Source organism: Gobius niger (assembly GCF_951799975.1).
Source record: "Gobius niger genome assembly, chromosome: 6".
Classification (NCBI taxonomy): Eukaryota; Metazoa; Chordata; class Actinopteri; order Gobiiformes; family Gobiidae; genus Gobius; species Gobius niger.
Genome location: NC_136857.1, coordinates 16,400,356 through 16,418,821, shown reverse-complemented (window position 1 = coordinate 16,418,821; position 18,466 = coordinate 16,400,356). Strand labels below are relative to the sequence as shown.

Below are 18,466 nucleotides of genomic sequence, written 5' to 3'. Positions count from 1 at the left end.
TGTATAGGAAAACTGTATAAGGTAAACAGCATACGATTCAAATTCTCTATTAGTATGATAGGAAATAAGGCTATACACACCCCCAAAACAAAATGATACTTACAGATTTTTGTGGGCTTAACTGTAAAGCTATATCAAATACAACTGTGGGTATTATACCATTATAGCTCGCTGAATTGGGAACCAGCGCTTATGCAACATCATCTTGATTAAAGCGGTCGAGTTTTTGACATTGACTAAGTGCTCCGACGGCGCATAACCCAAACTCCCACAGGTGTCGAAGAGCCCAGAGCTCTCCTTTAATTTCACTTGACTGTTTAAACTATTGTGTCAACACTTAACCACACACTTTACAAAGTCACCACAGTCATAGCTGGAGCGCAAAGGGCTGAGCCAAAGCTGAAGTGACAGTGTGAAGTGATGGGGTAGGAAAGAAGGTCCCAAACAGACCGAGGGAAGGATAGGACAGGGGGAGACAGGGGACAAGGACGAAATGAGTGGCTTAAGGGCAGTCTTGAGACGAGTCCATCCCCCGAAGCAAGACTTGTATGTACACAGTCTTAGCCATAATTGTCCCCTGCGGTAAACTCTGGACTCTCCCTCTGTGCGTCCCATTCCCTGCTGCTGTATCTTTAGCCTTTTCCTTTTCGCCCCCTTTGGATCAAGGACAGGGAGAGAGAGGATTATTATTCAAACAGAAGTAGAAGCGCTCAAGTATCGTTCGATCTCAGATGCCATCAGTGTGTGCCGCTGTTGTGTCTTTAGGCAAGACACTTGACCCACGTGGCCTCCAGTGTCTGTATAAACTGATGTATGAGGGGTGAGTGATTCCAACCTCTTACCCCCCTGCCTTTAACCAAGCACATTCTCTCCAGTTCGGGTTTACCCAAATCTAAAAGCTTCGCGACTGGAGGATTCACAGCCAGTAGGCCAGAGTGACGGCTCTTTTTTGTTTTGTCGTTTTTTGTTCAGATGTATGTCACGTTTTTGAAGCATTTTTGTTGTGTTTTTGTCTTTTTTTGGTCACTTTTTCGTAGGTTTTTTTGTGTGTGTTTTTGTTTGCATTTTCATTCTCGATTTCAAGAAGCTTTTAGAATAGGGTAAAGCTGAATAGGAGAGAATATGCTCGGTTCAGGTGGGGGTTAAGAGGTCAAACCACCCATGTCTCTAGGTGGTGGAATAATATTTGTTTTGCCCTTCAGTACATTGTAAAAGTATATGAAAATTTGATTTATTTTAGTGGTGTGCATTTAATTACAGCACAAAGCCTTGTATTTATTGTGAACAAGTAGACTATTTGTTGTTCTTGCTTACGTTACCGAAACAGAAATGAGTTGTTTTTTTTTCAATCAAACTTGGCTGTAAATACTGTTTAAGTGGCGGTAGCCCACAGTTAGCATTGCCCGTTAGCCTACTAGCTTCTTCTTCTTCGTGATTCCATTAGTGCGTATTGCGCCTCCGGCCCGGTGCAGAGAAGTTGCAAGGGTGGTTTTCTGGACAGACACCAGGGAAAGAAGAATGACCCCCCAATCATCCCATTACACAAGTTACTTAATTCTTCTTTAAGTTCCCATTGGAGGTTGAAACACAATATACAAACACACGTACACAAACACCCTTCTGTAAACTTTACACCCCATACCTTCTAAAATATGTTTACATAATCTAATGAAAGCACAAAGCACAAAATACTGGCATATGTATACGGTGGGTGCATATATATGGCAGGGGGCTGGTCACTGTAGTGGGAGAGAGGGATGAAGGAGACAGAGAGGTCCCAGAGGAAGGAGGGAGTAAGTGAATGTTAGAGGAAAGGAGACTTTGCCCTCCAGCGGGACACTCCCACGATTGTGTGTTCATGTCTGTGTGCTGAGCTGGGGCCAAGGCGACACACCCACCACAGCCTGCTGCAGACCTCTGTATCCTGTTCTGCTCTGTCCGTTTGTCCAAACAACCACCCCCCACTCCCTTTCCCTCTGTTTTACCCCCCTGTCCCAACTGGTCTGACAGGATAGGCCACGCTGGGACGGGCCATGGTGGCTAGAACAAAGACACCTTTTCTAAAATAAACACAAGGAAAGAGGAACTTGGAGAGAGGAGCAGGGCAGGGATCCAGTTATAGGGTGGACTTTTAGGGCTCCTAATAAACTCCCAATTTTGTGGGGTTTTCACTTCTTTACATGGGCTGGTCGTGGAATCCTTGTGCTCCACTCAACCATTTTTCTTTTTTCTTTTTTAAAACACTGGGTATTTCCATATAATCTCAGAGTCATGTTTGCAATGACTGGTCCAGTAGCGTTTCACACCAAACAGTAAACAATACGTGTAAGATTCATAACTGGCTTTCACACAAACTGCAATTAACAACTTTTAAATGAATGTTGACATTGTGGTGTCTATCTGTAATGTTACACATACCTACTGCTCTTTCTTCTACTTCCATGATCAGTAGAAGCTTGATTTAGTGGCAAGTGCGATGATGGAAGTATAGCCACTACCTACAAAGGCTTTTTTTAGGTTCAAAAGTAAGGTATAAAAGACTTTTTTTTTCATGCTCCAGATATCTCCACACGTAGCCATGTGCAGACATCTGTTTTCTGATGAGGTTTGGAGTGTTTACTTTACTGTTACGGAGGTGGATCTGAACAGAGGTGGGGGTAAAGGCTGTGAATGTTCAACCACAGAAACCAACTGACCCTCTCCCCTCTCTCTCTCTATGTTACACCAACAGGACATCCTGCCAGGGTGCTGTCTGGGTAGTCCAATTCGTCAAATGCCAGAGACGTGTGCGTTCACAAAGAATCTAATTTCTCCGCGCAGGTGTAGTGCACAAAACCGAATGTTTAGGCACGTGTGTGGGCTATGGTCTGCCGTGGTCTCTCCCAGGTGCGCTCAGGGTGGGACTGCTAATCTTTAACCAATACACACAAGCGCAGGCGTTCTTCAATCCCTCCATGGGCAGGAGGCGAACAGGCAGGGGGTAGCAAGGGTTTGGAGCAAAGCCACGGTCAAAAGCGGGGAGGGGGGCAACTCACTGTCCAAAACGGCACTCAAAAAGAAAAAAGAAAAAAAGGAAAAAATATATATAAATAGAACAGGTGTCAGATTTGGGAGAGAAACTAAAGACAGCAGACAGCAAGAGAAGTGTGAAAAAAAAAGAGTGATTGTGAGAAGGATGAGAAAGAAGGGGATTTTGAGCTGGTGGACTGACCAGCAGGATGTGAGGTCATGTGACAAAGATGGAGGTGGTGGGCGGTGAGAAAGGTTTCTATAGAGTTGTGGAATACTTGTATAGATAAATATAACCAAATTTAATCACAGTTATTTTTTTTTCCTGGCAAAAACTACGCAAAAAACACATAAAAATAAATAGCTATTATGACAAGATTTACAATTAAAATGTAAACATATTTTTTCATAGACTAATGAATCAAAAGAAGGGGCTAAAACCCACTAAGCTTCCTTGGCACAGTTTGAAAAAGCCCAATTTTAATACAATACCCGAGGAACGAGTGGGAGAAGTGCCATGAAACCGTGCCAACTCATCGCACGTTTTCTTTTTGTTGTCATTATGTGAGAAGTTGTTCTGTGCATCTGTTGTCTCAATCAAGGACCAACTGTATTGTTTATTTTAGCTATCTTCTGTTCAGTGCAAACGTTTCTTACGCATTCCTAACGTTCCTTGATTGACGATTGAGGTCTTTTGGTTCTCCCGCAATTCATGAGTTTAAAGGGATATTTCAGGATTTTTTACATAGGGCATCATTTCCTAGTTATCCAGAGTGTTGTTGATTTCTGGAGATTTCTTTTTTTTCATGCAGTCCTTATATTTGAAGAGTTTTGTGGTGCTAAGCCAGAGCTAGGCTAGCGCGTGTCTATGGTAACTAGTAGCCTCCCTTAGAAACAGTCTGATCCAAGCACAGTGCACCTGACGCAAATCACTTATAACACCAGACAACCGATATAAATGTCTGTTTGCTGAATAATTTTTGAAATATAACCACTTTGCATTTAAAAGAACTTATATTTGAGCAGCATCAGCTTCGTGGTTGTAAGCTACGCAGTGGCAGAGTGATCTGCTAGTTTACCAGATCTACAGTTTGTAGATAGATACCATAGACATGCGCTAGCCTAGCACTAGCCTAGCACCACTAAACTCTTCAAATATAAGGACTGCATGAATTCAAAAAATAATAATCTCCAGAAATCGACAACACTCGGGATAACTAGGAAATGAGGCCCTGAGCACGGCTTTATTTTATTTTTGTGTGTGTGTATGTGTCGTTTTTTCCCCCTCCTCTACAACAAATAGGCTACACATACAAAAACTAAATTGATCTGAGTGTTTTTTGGTTTGTCCCACTTTATATTACTTGTACAAAAGGGTTTACACCTCAAAGTCCTTGCTGGCACCTAAAGTAAACTCACGGACAAAACAAAACTTTATTTCACACAGTGACTCATGAACCCCCTAAAAGCCATACATAAAACAGAAAGAAAGAAATCTAAATATGTGCCAGGAGTGAAGCAGGTTACAAGGAACACTGCAGGCCACTGCGGTATAATACATCTACAAGCTAGTGCGATGGGACAAAAGAGTAGTGGAGTAGTGAAGGTGGGGAACAGGCCACACAAGTCAGTCAAACACGCAGGCAGGATGTACAGGTTTTGAGGGAACGAAAGGGGTAAAATGAGGAACAACATCAGTTAACATCCGACTTTTCTGTTTCTCTTTCTCAAGGTCTTGCAATATATAACAGGTTAAGATTTAAGTCTGAACAGTTTAAATATTCAATCTATTTTGGTTTTTAATGAAGGAGCCGTAAAAAAATATGCAAGTAGATTATTAAACGGGAAAAAAAAGTGGTGGAGGTGCGTGTGCGAGGGCGAGGGGCTTGAGATCTGTTCACGGTGTTTTAAATATTAAACCTATTCCAAGTTTAATGAAGTGCAAATACTGTGGGGAGAGTCTTAACGGGAATACAGAGAGGCAGCGGGTGAAAAGGGGGGATCCGATTCATTATTTCAAGTGCTCACCTTTAGACGGCAGAGACTTGGGGAGCGAGAGGCGCGCAGGAAGACAGCGAGGAGGGAGGAAAAGTTTGTGCGGAGGACGTAGAAGTGCACGCAGAGGATGGAGAGAGATGCTCGTGTCAGTGGGGAGGAACAACACAGCATCAAAAGATAAATATACAGGGTCAAAGACTATTTGCGATATACATTCACTCCCTGCTCCAAAAGCCCCCCTATTAAAAAAAAAAAAAAAAAAAAAAACGCTTCACTATGACTATGATGAACTTCATCGACTCTTCCTAGACATTATGATATTGCTATGAGATGCGGTGGTGTAACCAAGCTACGTCACACAGGAAGAGAGCAAGATAAAGATGCTGGATTTCAAACAGCGCTTCTCGATGTAATCAATGTGCAACAGCTAGAGGGAAATGGAAAGAACAGCCCACGTGCGATTGAAGCGTTCATGTCAACATAATCTGATGCTCTGAGCTGCGAGAGTGGCGAGTCCATGCACACGCTGCCAAAATCCCCCGAGCTGCCACAAAAGGTCACCAAACGTGTGTGTGTGCGCTGAAGAATTTCCACTTGTGATAAAAAGTGGGATTGAGCTGGTGTTTGCCCCATGAAACAACAAATCAATTGATCCACAAACTACCTATGGGAGGACTGTATGATAGTAGAAAACATGCTATTTTGGTACCAAACGTCAGGGTTAAATGAAACAAACTTATAGAGATAAACTCAACTAAGCCTAAATTAGGACAGAATGACCACTAAACTAGGTCAAATGCTATTTTATTCCTGTGGTGCTTTTCAAATGCATTGCACGTCAAATGAGCACCATTTTTTCATTGCTATGAGTGAAACGTTTTTCAAATCAAACAAGACTGGAATGCATACATTTGAAAAGCTGAAACTTGTGTTGCTCTTTCTGTCTCAAAGTCAGCACTTGTAAAATAACAAACAAGCAGAAAAAAAAACTAAAATCTGAAATGAAATTTCAGAGCTCAAGACAAAGTTATTCAAAGCCACACACACAAAGAAACTACATTCCACGTATTGCTTTTCAAAAACTGAATAAACACATTTTTTCTTATTCAACAGAGTAACTACTCAGAGATGAGATATACAGTGGGGAGCATCAAGAGTAATTTTTGTACTGCCGTTTCTCCAAACGTCGCGCCTTTGATTTGGAGATGCTTTTGAATCCGACTCTGCACTGCGCAGTGGGGTGCAAACTAAAAATAATTGTAAGTAATTATTCAAAGCTTTAAGACATAAGCAAAAGTAAGTCGAGACTATTTAAAACTTGCACTCCAAAAACTGTCAGGGCTGATACACTGCAAAAAGGAAATATCAAGCATTGGCTTAAATGTCTTGAATTGAATCTTGTTTTGAGCGGTTTTCACTCATTTAGACATTCTTCCTGATCGAACCAAGTTTACTTTGCTTGTTTGGTGACATTTCAGACTATAGTTCTACAGCAAATCTTGCTTAAAATAAGAAAGTAAAACTGCCAATGGGATGAGGCCAATTGTCTTACCCCACTGGTAAAGAAAATGACCTGAAATAAAGACAAAATGTGTTGAAAGAAGAAACATCTCAGAACAAGTGAAATAATCTTGGTCAAATGCGCAACTAAACCTTAAAGGAATAGGCCACCGTTTTTACATACTAAGATATGTTCTTACCTCACTTTAGACGTGTTAATATATCCCCGTCTGGTCTTTGTCCGTGCGCTCTGCCAGGCAAACGGAGCACATACGCAGCCTCTCCCACATGTCATATAGCTCCAAAAAAGCTCACGATAGAAGCTACCAAGCTCTTCCACATGTTCCCTATTTAAATAAAGTTACGTGAAGTGTTTTCATGCGAAGTATATTTACCCAGAAATGTAGCATGTCGAGTTTATAAGCAAATAAAAAGGGGGACTATATTGTGAGGCGTAATGATACGAGGAGTAAAACGTCCGCGCAGTAACTCCTAAAGGTTATTGACGGAAGTGAGCGGGGGAAGTCTTTAGGAGTTACTACGCGGACGCTGTGCTCCTCGTATCATTACGCCTCACAATATAGTTCCCCTTTTTATTTGCTTATAAAATCGACATGCTACATTTCTGGGTAAATATACTTCGCATGAAAACACTTCACGTAACTTTATTTAAATAGGGAACACGTGGAAGAGCTTGGTAGCTTCTATCGTGAGCTTTTTCGGAGCTATGTGACATGTGGGAGAGGCTGCGTATGTGCTCCGTTTGCGTGACAGAGCGCACGGACAAAGACCAGACGGGGATATATTAACACGTCTAAAGTGAGGTAAGAACATATCTTAGTATGTAAAAACGGTGGCCTATTCCTTTAACTAATCGAAACAACTCAAATTTGGATCATTATGCTCAAATTGAGACATTAAAGCTAATCTAGTTAATTACTTTTTGCAGTGTTTGTTTAAAAGGGGGATTATGGAACTTTTTATGCAAAAAAAAAAAAAAAAAAGTGAACTAATGTCTGTATGGTTGATGAGCAGGGCGCCTTTACTTTCAATCACGGTGGCCTCTACAACGCTCCAGGATCAATTGCTTTCTAGGTTTTCTGGTGAGAGGTCCGTCCGCAGTAAAAACCAACTAGAAACTCAAAAACAATTGATCCGGGGGCGTCATAGAGGCTACTGTGATGGAAGGTAAAGGCGCCCTGCTAAGCTGCTCATGGGTCACTGAATGGTCAAACACGCACAAATATATATATTTTTCCACATAAAAAGTTGCCTAATGCACCTTTAAGAACTTGACAATCCAAAACAAGAATTTAAAAAAAGAACGTAGTTTTAATAATGCCATAAGTAAAAATATATATATATTACCTATTTTCCAGACTATAAGTCGCTCCAGCCAAAAAATGCATATTGAAGAAGAAAGCATATACATATAAGTCGCTCCGGAGTATAAGTCGCACCAGCCGTGGCAACTACCTGGGCATGGAGGCTAACTGCACTGTTGACAAGCCTCTCCCGGCATCACGTTGTTCAAGCACCCATTTCTGAACTCGTTCCTCTTGCTGTGGCCATCTAGCTTTAAGCCCACGATTAGCTTTTTGACTTTCCTTCATTGCAGTAAAAGTAACCTCTGCTTTTCGCCAGTCCCTCAAGTTTCTCACTCACTCCAAACTTTCTTTCTGCTGCTCGATTACTGTTTTTTAAATCTTCAGTGGTACAGGAGTAGCACATACTGGTGCACAAGCCTAGAGCAACATGTGAAATTATATATTTTGATATACAAGTCGTATTTAAGTATACGTCGCACCCCGAGCCAAACTATGAAAAAAAGTCTTATAGTCCGGAAAATACAGTACTAAATTTACAAATTCCTATATAAATATGACTTCCCTTAGAGTGTACATTCACTCCGCCTTTTTCTTCTAATAGAAAACACACGGAGACCGCTCATCAATAAGAAATGAAACAATTAGGTTAATCTTAGTCTGAAGGTGCCCGCTCTCCTTTTTGCTGTATGTCACTATTGGGACCAAGTGAACAAAACAAGGCCACATGGTACACACAATCTTACAATATTAATCAAACACGGCTTATGGCCTGCAGTCAGGGTGCCAAAGGAAGTTTTTCTAAGAGTATATTTTTATATATCTACTAATGAATTGATGAACTACTTCTTCCATTCCACTTCTTTATTAAACTAAATGGATTAATTAGCAGCATTAGCCTACCTTTTCTAATGCAGCCTATATCAAGTATCCATCCTGCCTGCTAATCTTTAACCCTCTTCAACCATCATATTCATGTCCGAGTTTAGGAGCAGATTGCATTGCTGGTTGCAAAAAAAAACATCCTGTTGGTTCTTTTAGCAGCGCTCTAAATAGAAAGGCCTAATACCCTGCCCTTCCACATGTCCGTGCCTCTGATGCGGATTTACTGCCACAGGTGTGAAAATCCCCTCGGTTAAAGATCTTAGGGAGTTAATACGGCAAACTCTTCCTGCATATACTCAACAAGATAAGGCCCACTTACCACCTGCAAATGGCCTTAACACATATGCCATGTGCTGTGGTCTTCAAACATCACAAAAGACTGATGTCAAACGGACTTCTTCTTCCCAATAAAAAGTACTTAAACAACAAAAATTGTTCAGCAACTGTTGGCCTGACATGAAGCCAGTCTACACAAAGGAAAAAAAATATCTACTCTAATTTAGGGATCTCCAATTTTTCTATACAGATGTTTTTGTCTTTAATAAAAAAGCCAGTGAGTAACAAGCACCTAAGCTACGGTTGGACACTACTGCTTTAACAACAATAGATATGGTGTTGCTTTACCTATCCAGTCTTTCTTTGTAACGGTGATGCAAATGTGTGGTCTGTTGCAACAATGTCTGTCAAAACTAAGAGAAGATTAGCAAATCTTCATCTTTCCCTGCGCTCCACTGTCTCACTTTGCCCCTCTCTCCCATTCTCGTGCCTGTGCCCTTCTGGAGGTCCTTTCTAAACCCCAGAGATGGAGAGAGGGAGACGGAAAGAGGGAGAGAGGGAATGGGCGGAGTCTGGGATAGCAAGGACTCACTGGTAATCCGTGCAGTGACCCAGGTCAATTCAATTATCCTGTTTTCTTTTGCTGCACTAGGCGTGTGCCCATTTCACAGCCAACTCCCTTAATGCGCCCAGGATTAGCTTCTCTTACTTTTAATGATCTACCTATCGACGCCTTGGGCCCCACACATGCACAACAATGCACACAGACAGGTATGCTTTTTCCGCATACATGTAAGACTAAAGGAATTTTGCCTTTTCATATTATATTTGTGCCCATGGATCATCAGCACGTTACATAAAGAGCCGTGAGAGGAGGATCGTACGATGCAGATCTCGCCCACCAAGAGTGATAATCATCTTACGACGAACATGACAAGAGACCCGATAATCTCTCTGCCCAAGGAGTATGAAAGGTCGTTTTAAAATACCTTAAACAACCTTACCATCCATACAAAATAAAAGGCATGGTACATGTGGATGAGTTTGAAGTCTAATTAATGGATTTTCAATGGATATAAATGAGATCTGACACACTGAGTTGATTAGAGGAACTAATGCTTTCTAGTGATCTAGAATCAACTTTGGGTGGAATTAAGTACAGAAAAGCTTTCACTATTGTTGCATTTTCATTCATTTCATTGTCTGAGAATGGAAGTGTTTGAGCGCAAAACCAATGCTTTTGAAGTCGTATCCAACTCTATTCCCAATACAGACGATAATATGGAATCCTCCGTATGGCTGAGAGCTTGAACATAGATAGAACTGTCATAACCGGGTGTTACGGAAACATGTAATTTCAAGTTTGGCATATTCAAGCAACAACGTGCACAATCAAGACTGTAAATAGGAATAGCTTTTGTTTCCCTTACCTGGGATGTCCTGTCCATTGTAGTTCCACCCCGCCACTGCCAGCATGGAGGGCAGAGGAGATCCGGGTCGGCTGTCCCTCTCCCTATCCCGCTCTTTGTCCCAGTTTCGCTCCGCTTGCTGGGTAATATGCCGGACAGTGTCTTTGTTTTTTCTGTTCTTCCTCCTTCCTGAACCGGCCAACGGTTGCCAAGGCCCGTCTCCATTCCCTGCTTGCCCCACGCCTTGCTCCGTCTGGCTCTGGGCCGCACCCCTCTGCGAGTCCCGCGGGTGAGAGGAGGACGCGGGGGATACCTGCTCCTCTTTGACGGAAAGGGGTCGGTAGTCGTGCGGCCAGGCAGGCTGGGAGTCATGGCACGTCTCGTCTTGGCTCTCGTGACTTTTGGGCGCCTCTTGGTCCTCTTTACCGTAAGTGCTTCCTCCTTCGTGACAGCTAGCGATGGCCGAGTCCCCTGATGAATTTGCGGGGCTTGTTCGGCGAGCCAGCCAGGGGGAGGTGCTGCGTCCCGACATGATAGACGCCAAAGCTTCGGACGCCATGCCGACTATTGCCCCGCCGGTTCCCCCCAGCCCCGCCCCGACCACACCGCCAGGCCCGGGTATCCCAGCTGCGGCCACAGCTCCCATCTCAAAGTCTGCCAGCTCGTCGGCCATTTCGGAGCGTATGCTGATGTCCAGAGCCGCTTTGATGAAACTGTGGCAGGCTTGGACAATGTCAGTCATTTGCAGATAGCTGGCCGCTGACATGACCTCTATGACGTTTTTACTGGTGAGGGCGAGGTGTGCGGAGTACATGAAGTCTAAAATGGCCTTGAAGCCTGTTGCCGTGACGATGTCCAGGTGAGTGACAGTCGTCTGGTGTGGGGGTTCGGCTCCTTTTTTAACCTGAAACAAAAGTGTCATTTTTAGAGTGCAGCACAAACGCGTACTAAAATGAAAGTACTATTACTTCAACATGACAGTGCCAATATATGTCGGGAGATAATGGAGCTCTAAATAAAATACACAAATAAATACGTCGAAGTACTAAAATGAGACAAAACCCAACGAAGGGCAGGCAAAGATAAGTAAGTTCAAAGAGAAATGTGGGAAATATAAACGCTTCTTGAAAAAAGCGTCAACAATAGAGCGACAAAAATGTGACGAAAAAAAGGCCATGGAAAAGTGACCACAATGTGTGACAAAAACGCAACAAAAGAGCCAAAAAAGAGCAACAGAAAAGTGACAAAAATGTGACAAATAAGTGACAAAAAAGCAGCAAAAGAGCTGCAAAAACGTGACAAAAAAAAGCAATGAAAATGTGGCAAACATGTGATGAACACCTAACAAAAGAGTGATGGGGGAAAAAAAGGTCAAAAAGCTACAACAACGCAAGGAAAACGATCCATTCATATGAGTTTTGTAGGTCTTAGTTGTCAAATGAGGCGTCACACTGGCCTATAAGCGCATGGACCTTATGGATTTGGGTAAAGCTGAACTGGAGAAAATGCCCTCGGTTAAGTCGGGTGTTAAGAGGCTAGCTAATGATATGATCTACATAAATATACAATGGCGCTTCTCTTCTCGTTTCTCCGTTTTTCCCTTTTCTTTCCATTGTAAAGCGGCCAAGTCATTTGTGTGGGAAAAGTAAAGTTTATCCAAGTCTGCTGCCTGTCCCGTGTGCGGGTATACCTGGCAGTAGAGGGTCTTGAAGTAGCGCGAGGAGCCCAGCAGGACATTCTTATGGGCCTTGAAGATCTTGCCGTCCACGATGACACACGCGTCGCACAGGATGCCGTGCTGCCGCTGCTCATTCAGCTCACGCAGGAGCTGCCGGTAGTGAGACGAGATCTCCATGTCCTCCTTTCTGTTGTTCATCTGTGTAGTGGAACAGAAGCCTCTCCTCCAAACCGGCTGCTGCGGGACACAACAAGCACATAACACCATATCAGCTTATGGGGATCACTGCAAAGGAAAATAAGCAGAAAACAAGATGTCATAGAAGCCTCTTTCTGGTAGAGCACTTTTTTCTCAACAGCTTATTAAGAAGAAAAACTCTTCATATTCTATATTGGCAATTAAGAGGTTGATTCACATATTCTAATTGCATGGTTGGTAAATCACAGTTGTGCATACTGTCATATAGGGCTGTCACGATCAACTTATCGTTCAATAAATAACAATATTTCTTTGCTCAATACTTATTCTTTACATTCATTAGCATTCCCCCCTAGTTTTTCTTTGTAAACTTTGGATTCAAACTGAAGCAAGTTGAGTTACATTATATTTCATGTTTATTGCAGCTTGTGTGGTATATTAGGATATTATTACGCACTTTTAGAACAAAGGTTTACTGTCCTTTTTAGTTGACAGTATCTAGTATCGTTGGAGTCACATAATGTTGTATATCGTGATGCTTTCCCGCCTCAATAAATCAAACTTCGAATTTGTTATCATGACAGGCCTATCATGCATACATTCACAAGCACAATATGATGCTAATAATCATTTTTGTAGGATTGATTTCTCCAAAGTCTCCATCTGCAACATTGGCTACTGCTACCAACATACACACCAGTAATTACAAATGTATATTTCACTTCATTTTTCAACTACTGCAGGATTTTATTACAAATATTGACCAAAAGTACAGGTGATGATTAGAAACAGAATCCTTTGAAAGTTAGCTGCATTCCAATGTAAAGGAGGAGAAGTGAATTCAGATGAACTAATGCTTTAAAAAGGCTGTGGACATTTCGGTAGCAACGGTGACATGAAAACAATACATCAATGAACACCACGTCTCACTCGCTCGCGGTTTTGATGTCTAAAAACAGCCCAGGAACAAATAGTCAAAAATCTGTATTTAAACTCTGTCTGACAGGTCCATTTGCGTGTGGCAGCTCGGTGCGCGCGTGTCCTCATTAAAAACATCATTTACGAAGAAGCACACTCTCGACAAAACATTGAAAAAGCTCCAGAAAAACACAGAATTTAGTCAAGCACTTTACGATTAAATTCATCAATAAATACGGACTAAATGTCTTGTTATTTTTTATTTTTTTCACCACCCTGTCTTCTGGCTGGGAATTTTCAATCAGCTCTCTAGTTAAAACTGTCGCTCGTGAACTTTCACCCTTACGTTTCTGATCTGCGGTAGTTGAGAGGAGAACGGAAGAAATGAAGGATGTTAATGACAATTTGTGAGTAGCACTTTGGAACAAAAAGTACTTTTATACAGTATTCATAATGACATTCGAAGCTCCAAGTCATTATTCTGATCTGAAAACAAAGGAAAAAATGTGAATGTATCTGTGTGGCTCAAAACTCACCTACCAGAGAAAACGTACTTCGAAACAACTAGTCAAGTAAGATTTAACAAAACACTCACTTGATTTACTATACTATATTATTCAATGTGTCAGGTTTGTATATTTTGTATATTTTCCACGTCTTGGTGGGTTTCATCCAGGTACTCCTGTTTCCGACTTCAAACCAAAACATGTATAATATGCAAAAAACTCAAGGCACGGCACTGCAGCCGCCCTCGGCAACTGACAAATTAGCCGTGAAGGAGGGTCAAATGTAAAGGGCTAATTTCGCTGAAGGAAACAATACCATACCTTATTATAAGTATATCATTGACTTAAAGGAACAGGCCACCGTTTTTCCACACTGAGATATGTTCTTAACTGAGCTTAGACGAGTTGATGCATAGCTGTCTGGCCTTTACGTGTGTGCTCAGTCACGCAAAAAGACCAAAGATGTTGTTAGCATCTCGCTTCTCCTCCTCTCCTCTATGGGGCCAAACGGGGGTGAAGTTAGAAGCAACCAAGCTCTTCCACGTTTTCCATATTGAAATACAGTTACGTGAGTAGATACACGATCCAAGTATAGTTGCACAAAAAACTGTATTTAAATAGGGGAAAACGTGGAAGAGCTTGGTCGCTTCTAACTTCACCCCTGTTTGGCCCCATAGAGGAGAGGAGGAGAGGCTAAATGCTAACAACATCTTTGGTCTTTTTTGCGTGACTGAGCACACGCACAAAGACCAGACAGGTACGTGTCAACTCGTCTAAGCTCAGGTAAGAACATATCTCAGTGTGGAAAAACGGTGGCCTGTTCCTTTAAGCTACACAACTTAAAATCAAGACCATTAACTTAGCAAAATGACTGCTGACTGCTGTACTCTGTCACCAAAACAAGAGAAAAGCTATCCACGTAACGTCAATACAATTCAACTTTTTGACTTGCAAACAACACGACAAATGAGCAAGTGTGTTCTGTGCTAATAAAACAGTCGCAAAATACAGTATATAAGGTGGAAGGCCAAACAATAGTAGCCAGTTGGTTACGCAAACATAGTAGTGGTGAGCATTTGCCACCACTGCTGTTCCCGCTCTCTGCCTGTTCTGAGGCTCTGGGATGCGAAGTGTTACCAAACGCAGCAGTGATTTGTTTTGGGAACACCACAGCTGTCAGATCTTGTGGGTTGTTCGCCTGGACGACAGCTCGCATTGACTAAGGTGACAGCGGCGTTTGCTGGGGGGCCGGCACACTTCAGGTCATGTTTAGCCCCGCTCTGCTCACCCTGATGGCTTGTAAGATCAGATAAATCCACTGTGTCTCTTCCACGTCCAACCAGACCAACAGAGAGCGTCAGATGAGTGGACGAGCTCGTAGTGACAACTTGGAAGACAAATCTGCATCTAGTCAATGCGCTCACACTGAATGTCGTTCAATACAACACTTTGTAGCATTTAAAGGGATTTAGTCTCAAACTGGGGTAAACAGTGGCAAGTTTGATGCACAGTCACTAGTTCACCTGCACTGCATGTCAATTGAAAAAAAAAAAACTATTAGTTGTTCATATTGATCACAAGTTTTAAAAAGTTACTTTGCGTGGCATTAAGCACACAGATAGAGAAACGGCATGAAACTGTCGCTGTGCTTTCAAAAGTAACTCTGACGTTTTATTCTGCAGCTCAGCTCACACGTTTCTGAGAAAAATCTATTGGCGCTCTAACCTTGAGTTATTCTTTGCTCTCTGTTTTGCCCTGATGGAGGTATTGAGAGTGTTCCCCTTTGACCTTTGGAGACAAACCAAGGTGCTTTGAAGACAGCGCCTCCTCCGCCTCTCTTCTCTCAGGGCCACTGCTGTTGTATAGCCTTGTCTATAAGATAGGCCTCTTCCCCAAGTCACAGAAATGATAGAAAAAGTCAGTTTTTCACCAAAAAATGCCTCAATACTACCATTTATTTCAAGGCTTTTTTTTTCTTCAGAACTGTGAAGTGTGAGAGAGACACAGGGTCTGTGCCTGCAACCAAGTTATATTATAAAGAGAGAATTCAAAGCAGCTATAGCGCGCAATGTGGACATAGCCAGACCTCTCCACCTCTGAGACTAATTAATTTCTAGGCAGAAATGAAGCAAGAGCAATAATGACAAACGGCAGTGGAAATTGTATGAAAATGCACAGTGTGAGAGCGTACATTGTGTGGTTAGTGCCTCATCATCAAAACTGTCTGATTTCAGGTTGACTGACTAAAAAGCTAGAGACTGTATTGACCTACGAAAGCCTGTTATTGTACAGTGAGCACCACACCTAAGGTCCAACACAGATTCGGTCACCCTTGTCATCAAACAATACACAGTCATTTTACTACAACACTGTGTCTTGGCAGAGTTTAAAACCCAGTTAGTGTAGCCATCGAGACTGTTCCACTTTTATATGGAACAATAGGATATTTGATGTTGACCTGAGCTGAACCCGAGCCACATTAAGTGCCGCTGTGTGGCAGTGTCTAAGGCAATAATATTATGTTGATGAGGCGCATAACAGCTTCACTTTTTATGGTATCTGTTATTCTGCTAAAATTGTACCCGTGTGTTATGGGATGTTGACTCGAAGCGTGTCCAATGATTCCTTAACTGTGCAAAAACACGTACAAATTAAGAGGAAATGACAAAGAAGAAAAAAAATTTAAAGCCTGGACAAACTCATATGGAGCTGGAGAGGACGGCCATTAACGGGGTGAACTTTGACACACAGACTCTCGGCTCGCCTAATTGGCTTGTTTAATTTCACCGTGTCCAATTTACTCCACAGAGAGTGACTTTTTATGCAAGATGCAGTTCTAAAACCACCCTCTTTGTTTGGCATACACAAATTAGACAAAACATTATGGCCACCTGACAAAGATGCAATTCCATACTAGATCACAGGAACCATAGGAGCAACGGTTTTGCTATGAACAAACTCGATGGCATTGCTGCACATCTGAGGACAAACCAGAACACGAACGATTCAAACTTTCATTTTCTTTTCATGAAAATCATCATCTAAAACCCCCCAAAGTCTGCGCGAGCACGTGAGCGCAGCCAGCTAGCCTTGATTCCTGGCGCACACATTTTTGTTCAAATGTGCACTTGACACGAGATGGAAAAGTAAAGGTAAAATGAACTTGTCACACAATCAACCAGAGAGAAAGAGCCAGAGGACTTTTGTCTATCGTCGGACGCATTAGCAGCTCACCAAGGCTACAGAAACTAAAGGCTGCTTTCAGAGTGTCACAGTGGTGAGAGGAAAAAAAATAAAAAATAGAAAACCTTTCAAACTGCGATGAAATCTCAGAGGGGAAAAAAAACTGTAGGAAAAAGTCATCAGGAGCGTTTGGCAGACTGTCTGTATATGTTTATCATTTACAGTGCTCAAATGTAAATACTTCACTACATTTCACTGCTCCACACATACAACTTTGCTTTAAATGACAAGGGGATTTATAAGGGACTACATAAGTTCACTGTATTTGAGAATTTGTACTGGCTAATTCTTCAGAAACTGTTTGCATAAGTGTAACAGTCTCCTACAGTCCGATATATATAGTTTAACAATACCAGTATGGTTTAGAAAAAAAAAAAAAAAAAAAGTTTAGATATAACTGGTATAGAAAGCTGTTGGTCCAGGGACAGCATTAAAGCGGGTTACCTGCCCTCAAACACATGATACAAATGTAAAAGAAATGGTGTAACAGCGTCTGAATGACACCTGATTTGTAAATTTGTTTTTCAGCATTTACTCTGCTACTACAATTTACAGTGATCCAGTGAGCACTCTGCCTCTCCTCTTCCTCAAATCAACATTAATGTTCTGTTTTCTGGTTCAAAGTGATAAATATTTTAGTATAGGTATCAGCATTGTAAACAAAGTATTCTACCCGTATTCTACCTGCTCTACTTATAAAGCTAAAGTCATTCGTTTTACTGACAAATGAGAGGTTTGAAAACTTTTACATTCCTAAATAACTATCCCTGTCCTCTGAAGTAAAAAAATACATATATTTAAAAAAAAAAGAAGCTTTATTTACACTGACAGGTGAAACTCAGAAAATGTAAATATTTTTTAAAAAGTGAATGCATTTCTGTTATTCAACTGTGAAACTAATATATGATAGACTCATTACATGCAAAGTGACATATGTCAAGTCTTTATTTGTTATCATTTTTGATTATTATGGCTCAGCTTGTATAAATCCCAAATTAAAAAGCTCAAAAAATTAGAATATTTTGAAAATGGACCTGTAAGCCATAATCATCAAAATTATAACAAATAAAGTCTTGATATATGTCACTTTGCATGTAGTGAGTCTATATCATATTAGTTGCACATTGTACGTTTTCAGAAATAAATGAACTTCACCTGTATTTGAGCATCAAGATTTTGTATTCTTTTTTAATGCTGGTTTTGGTACTAAAAGCTTTTCGGTACTAGATACCTACATACCATGGACGCAAAGCTTTAAAAAGTGAAAATGTCCATGCGCCACTTTTACTAAAACCTGTCCTAATAATAATTTAAAACATCATTTGCGTGATTCTTCCGCCTCTGATTGTGTGTTGATTGAAACAGAGACGTTAGTTGTTTCAGTAAAGTCTCCACAGCTCCCAGTCTCTGTCAACCTTCTGAGACCAAATCCCAAGTGACTCGTGCCCTTACCCCCTCCTCCTTTCACACAATCAGCAAACCCCTTTCCTTAAATACACACTTCTTCACACTAGTTTAGCC

General features: G+C 41.6%; 1 protein-coding gene across 1 annotated transcript in view; it reads right to left on the bottom strand.

The window, feature by feature from the left end:
* The window catches only part of zbtb46 (zinc finger and BTB domain containing 46), a 65,302-nt gene that overhangs the window by 27,745 nt on the left and 19,091 nt on the right, over positions 1–18,466 (bottom strand). Inside the window, exons 2-3 of the mRNA XM_079558508.1 lie at positions 12,093–12,317; positions 10,424–11,306 (exon numbers count right to left, since the gene is read on the bottom strand). Coding sequence (XP_079414634.1) covers positions 10,424–11,306; positions 12,093–12,278 — 1,069 coding nt within the window. The 5' untranslated portion in view covers positions 12,279–12,317. The remainder of the gene's footprint in view (positions 1–10,423; positions 11,307–12,092; positions 12,318–18,466) is intronic.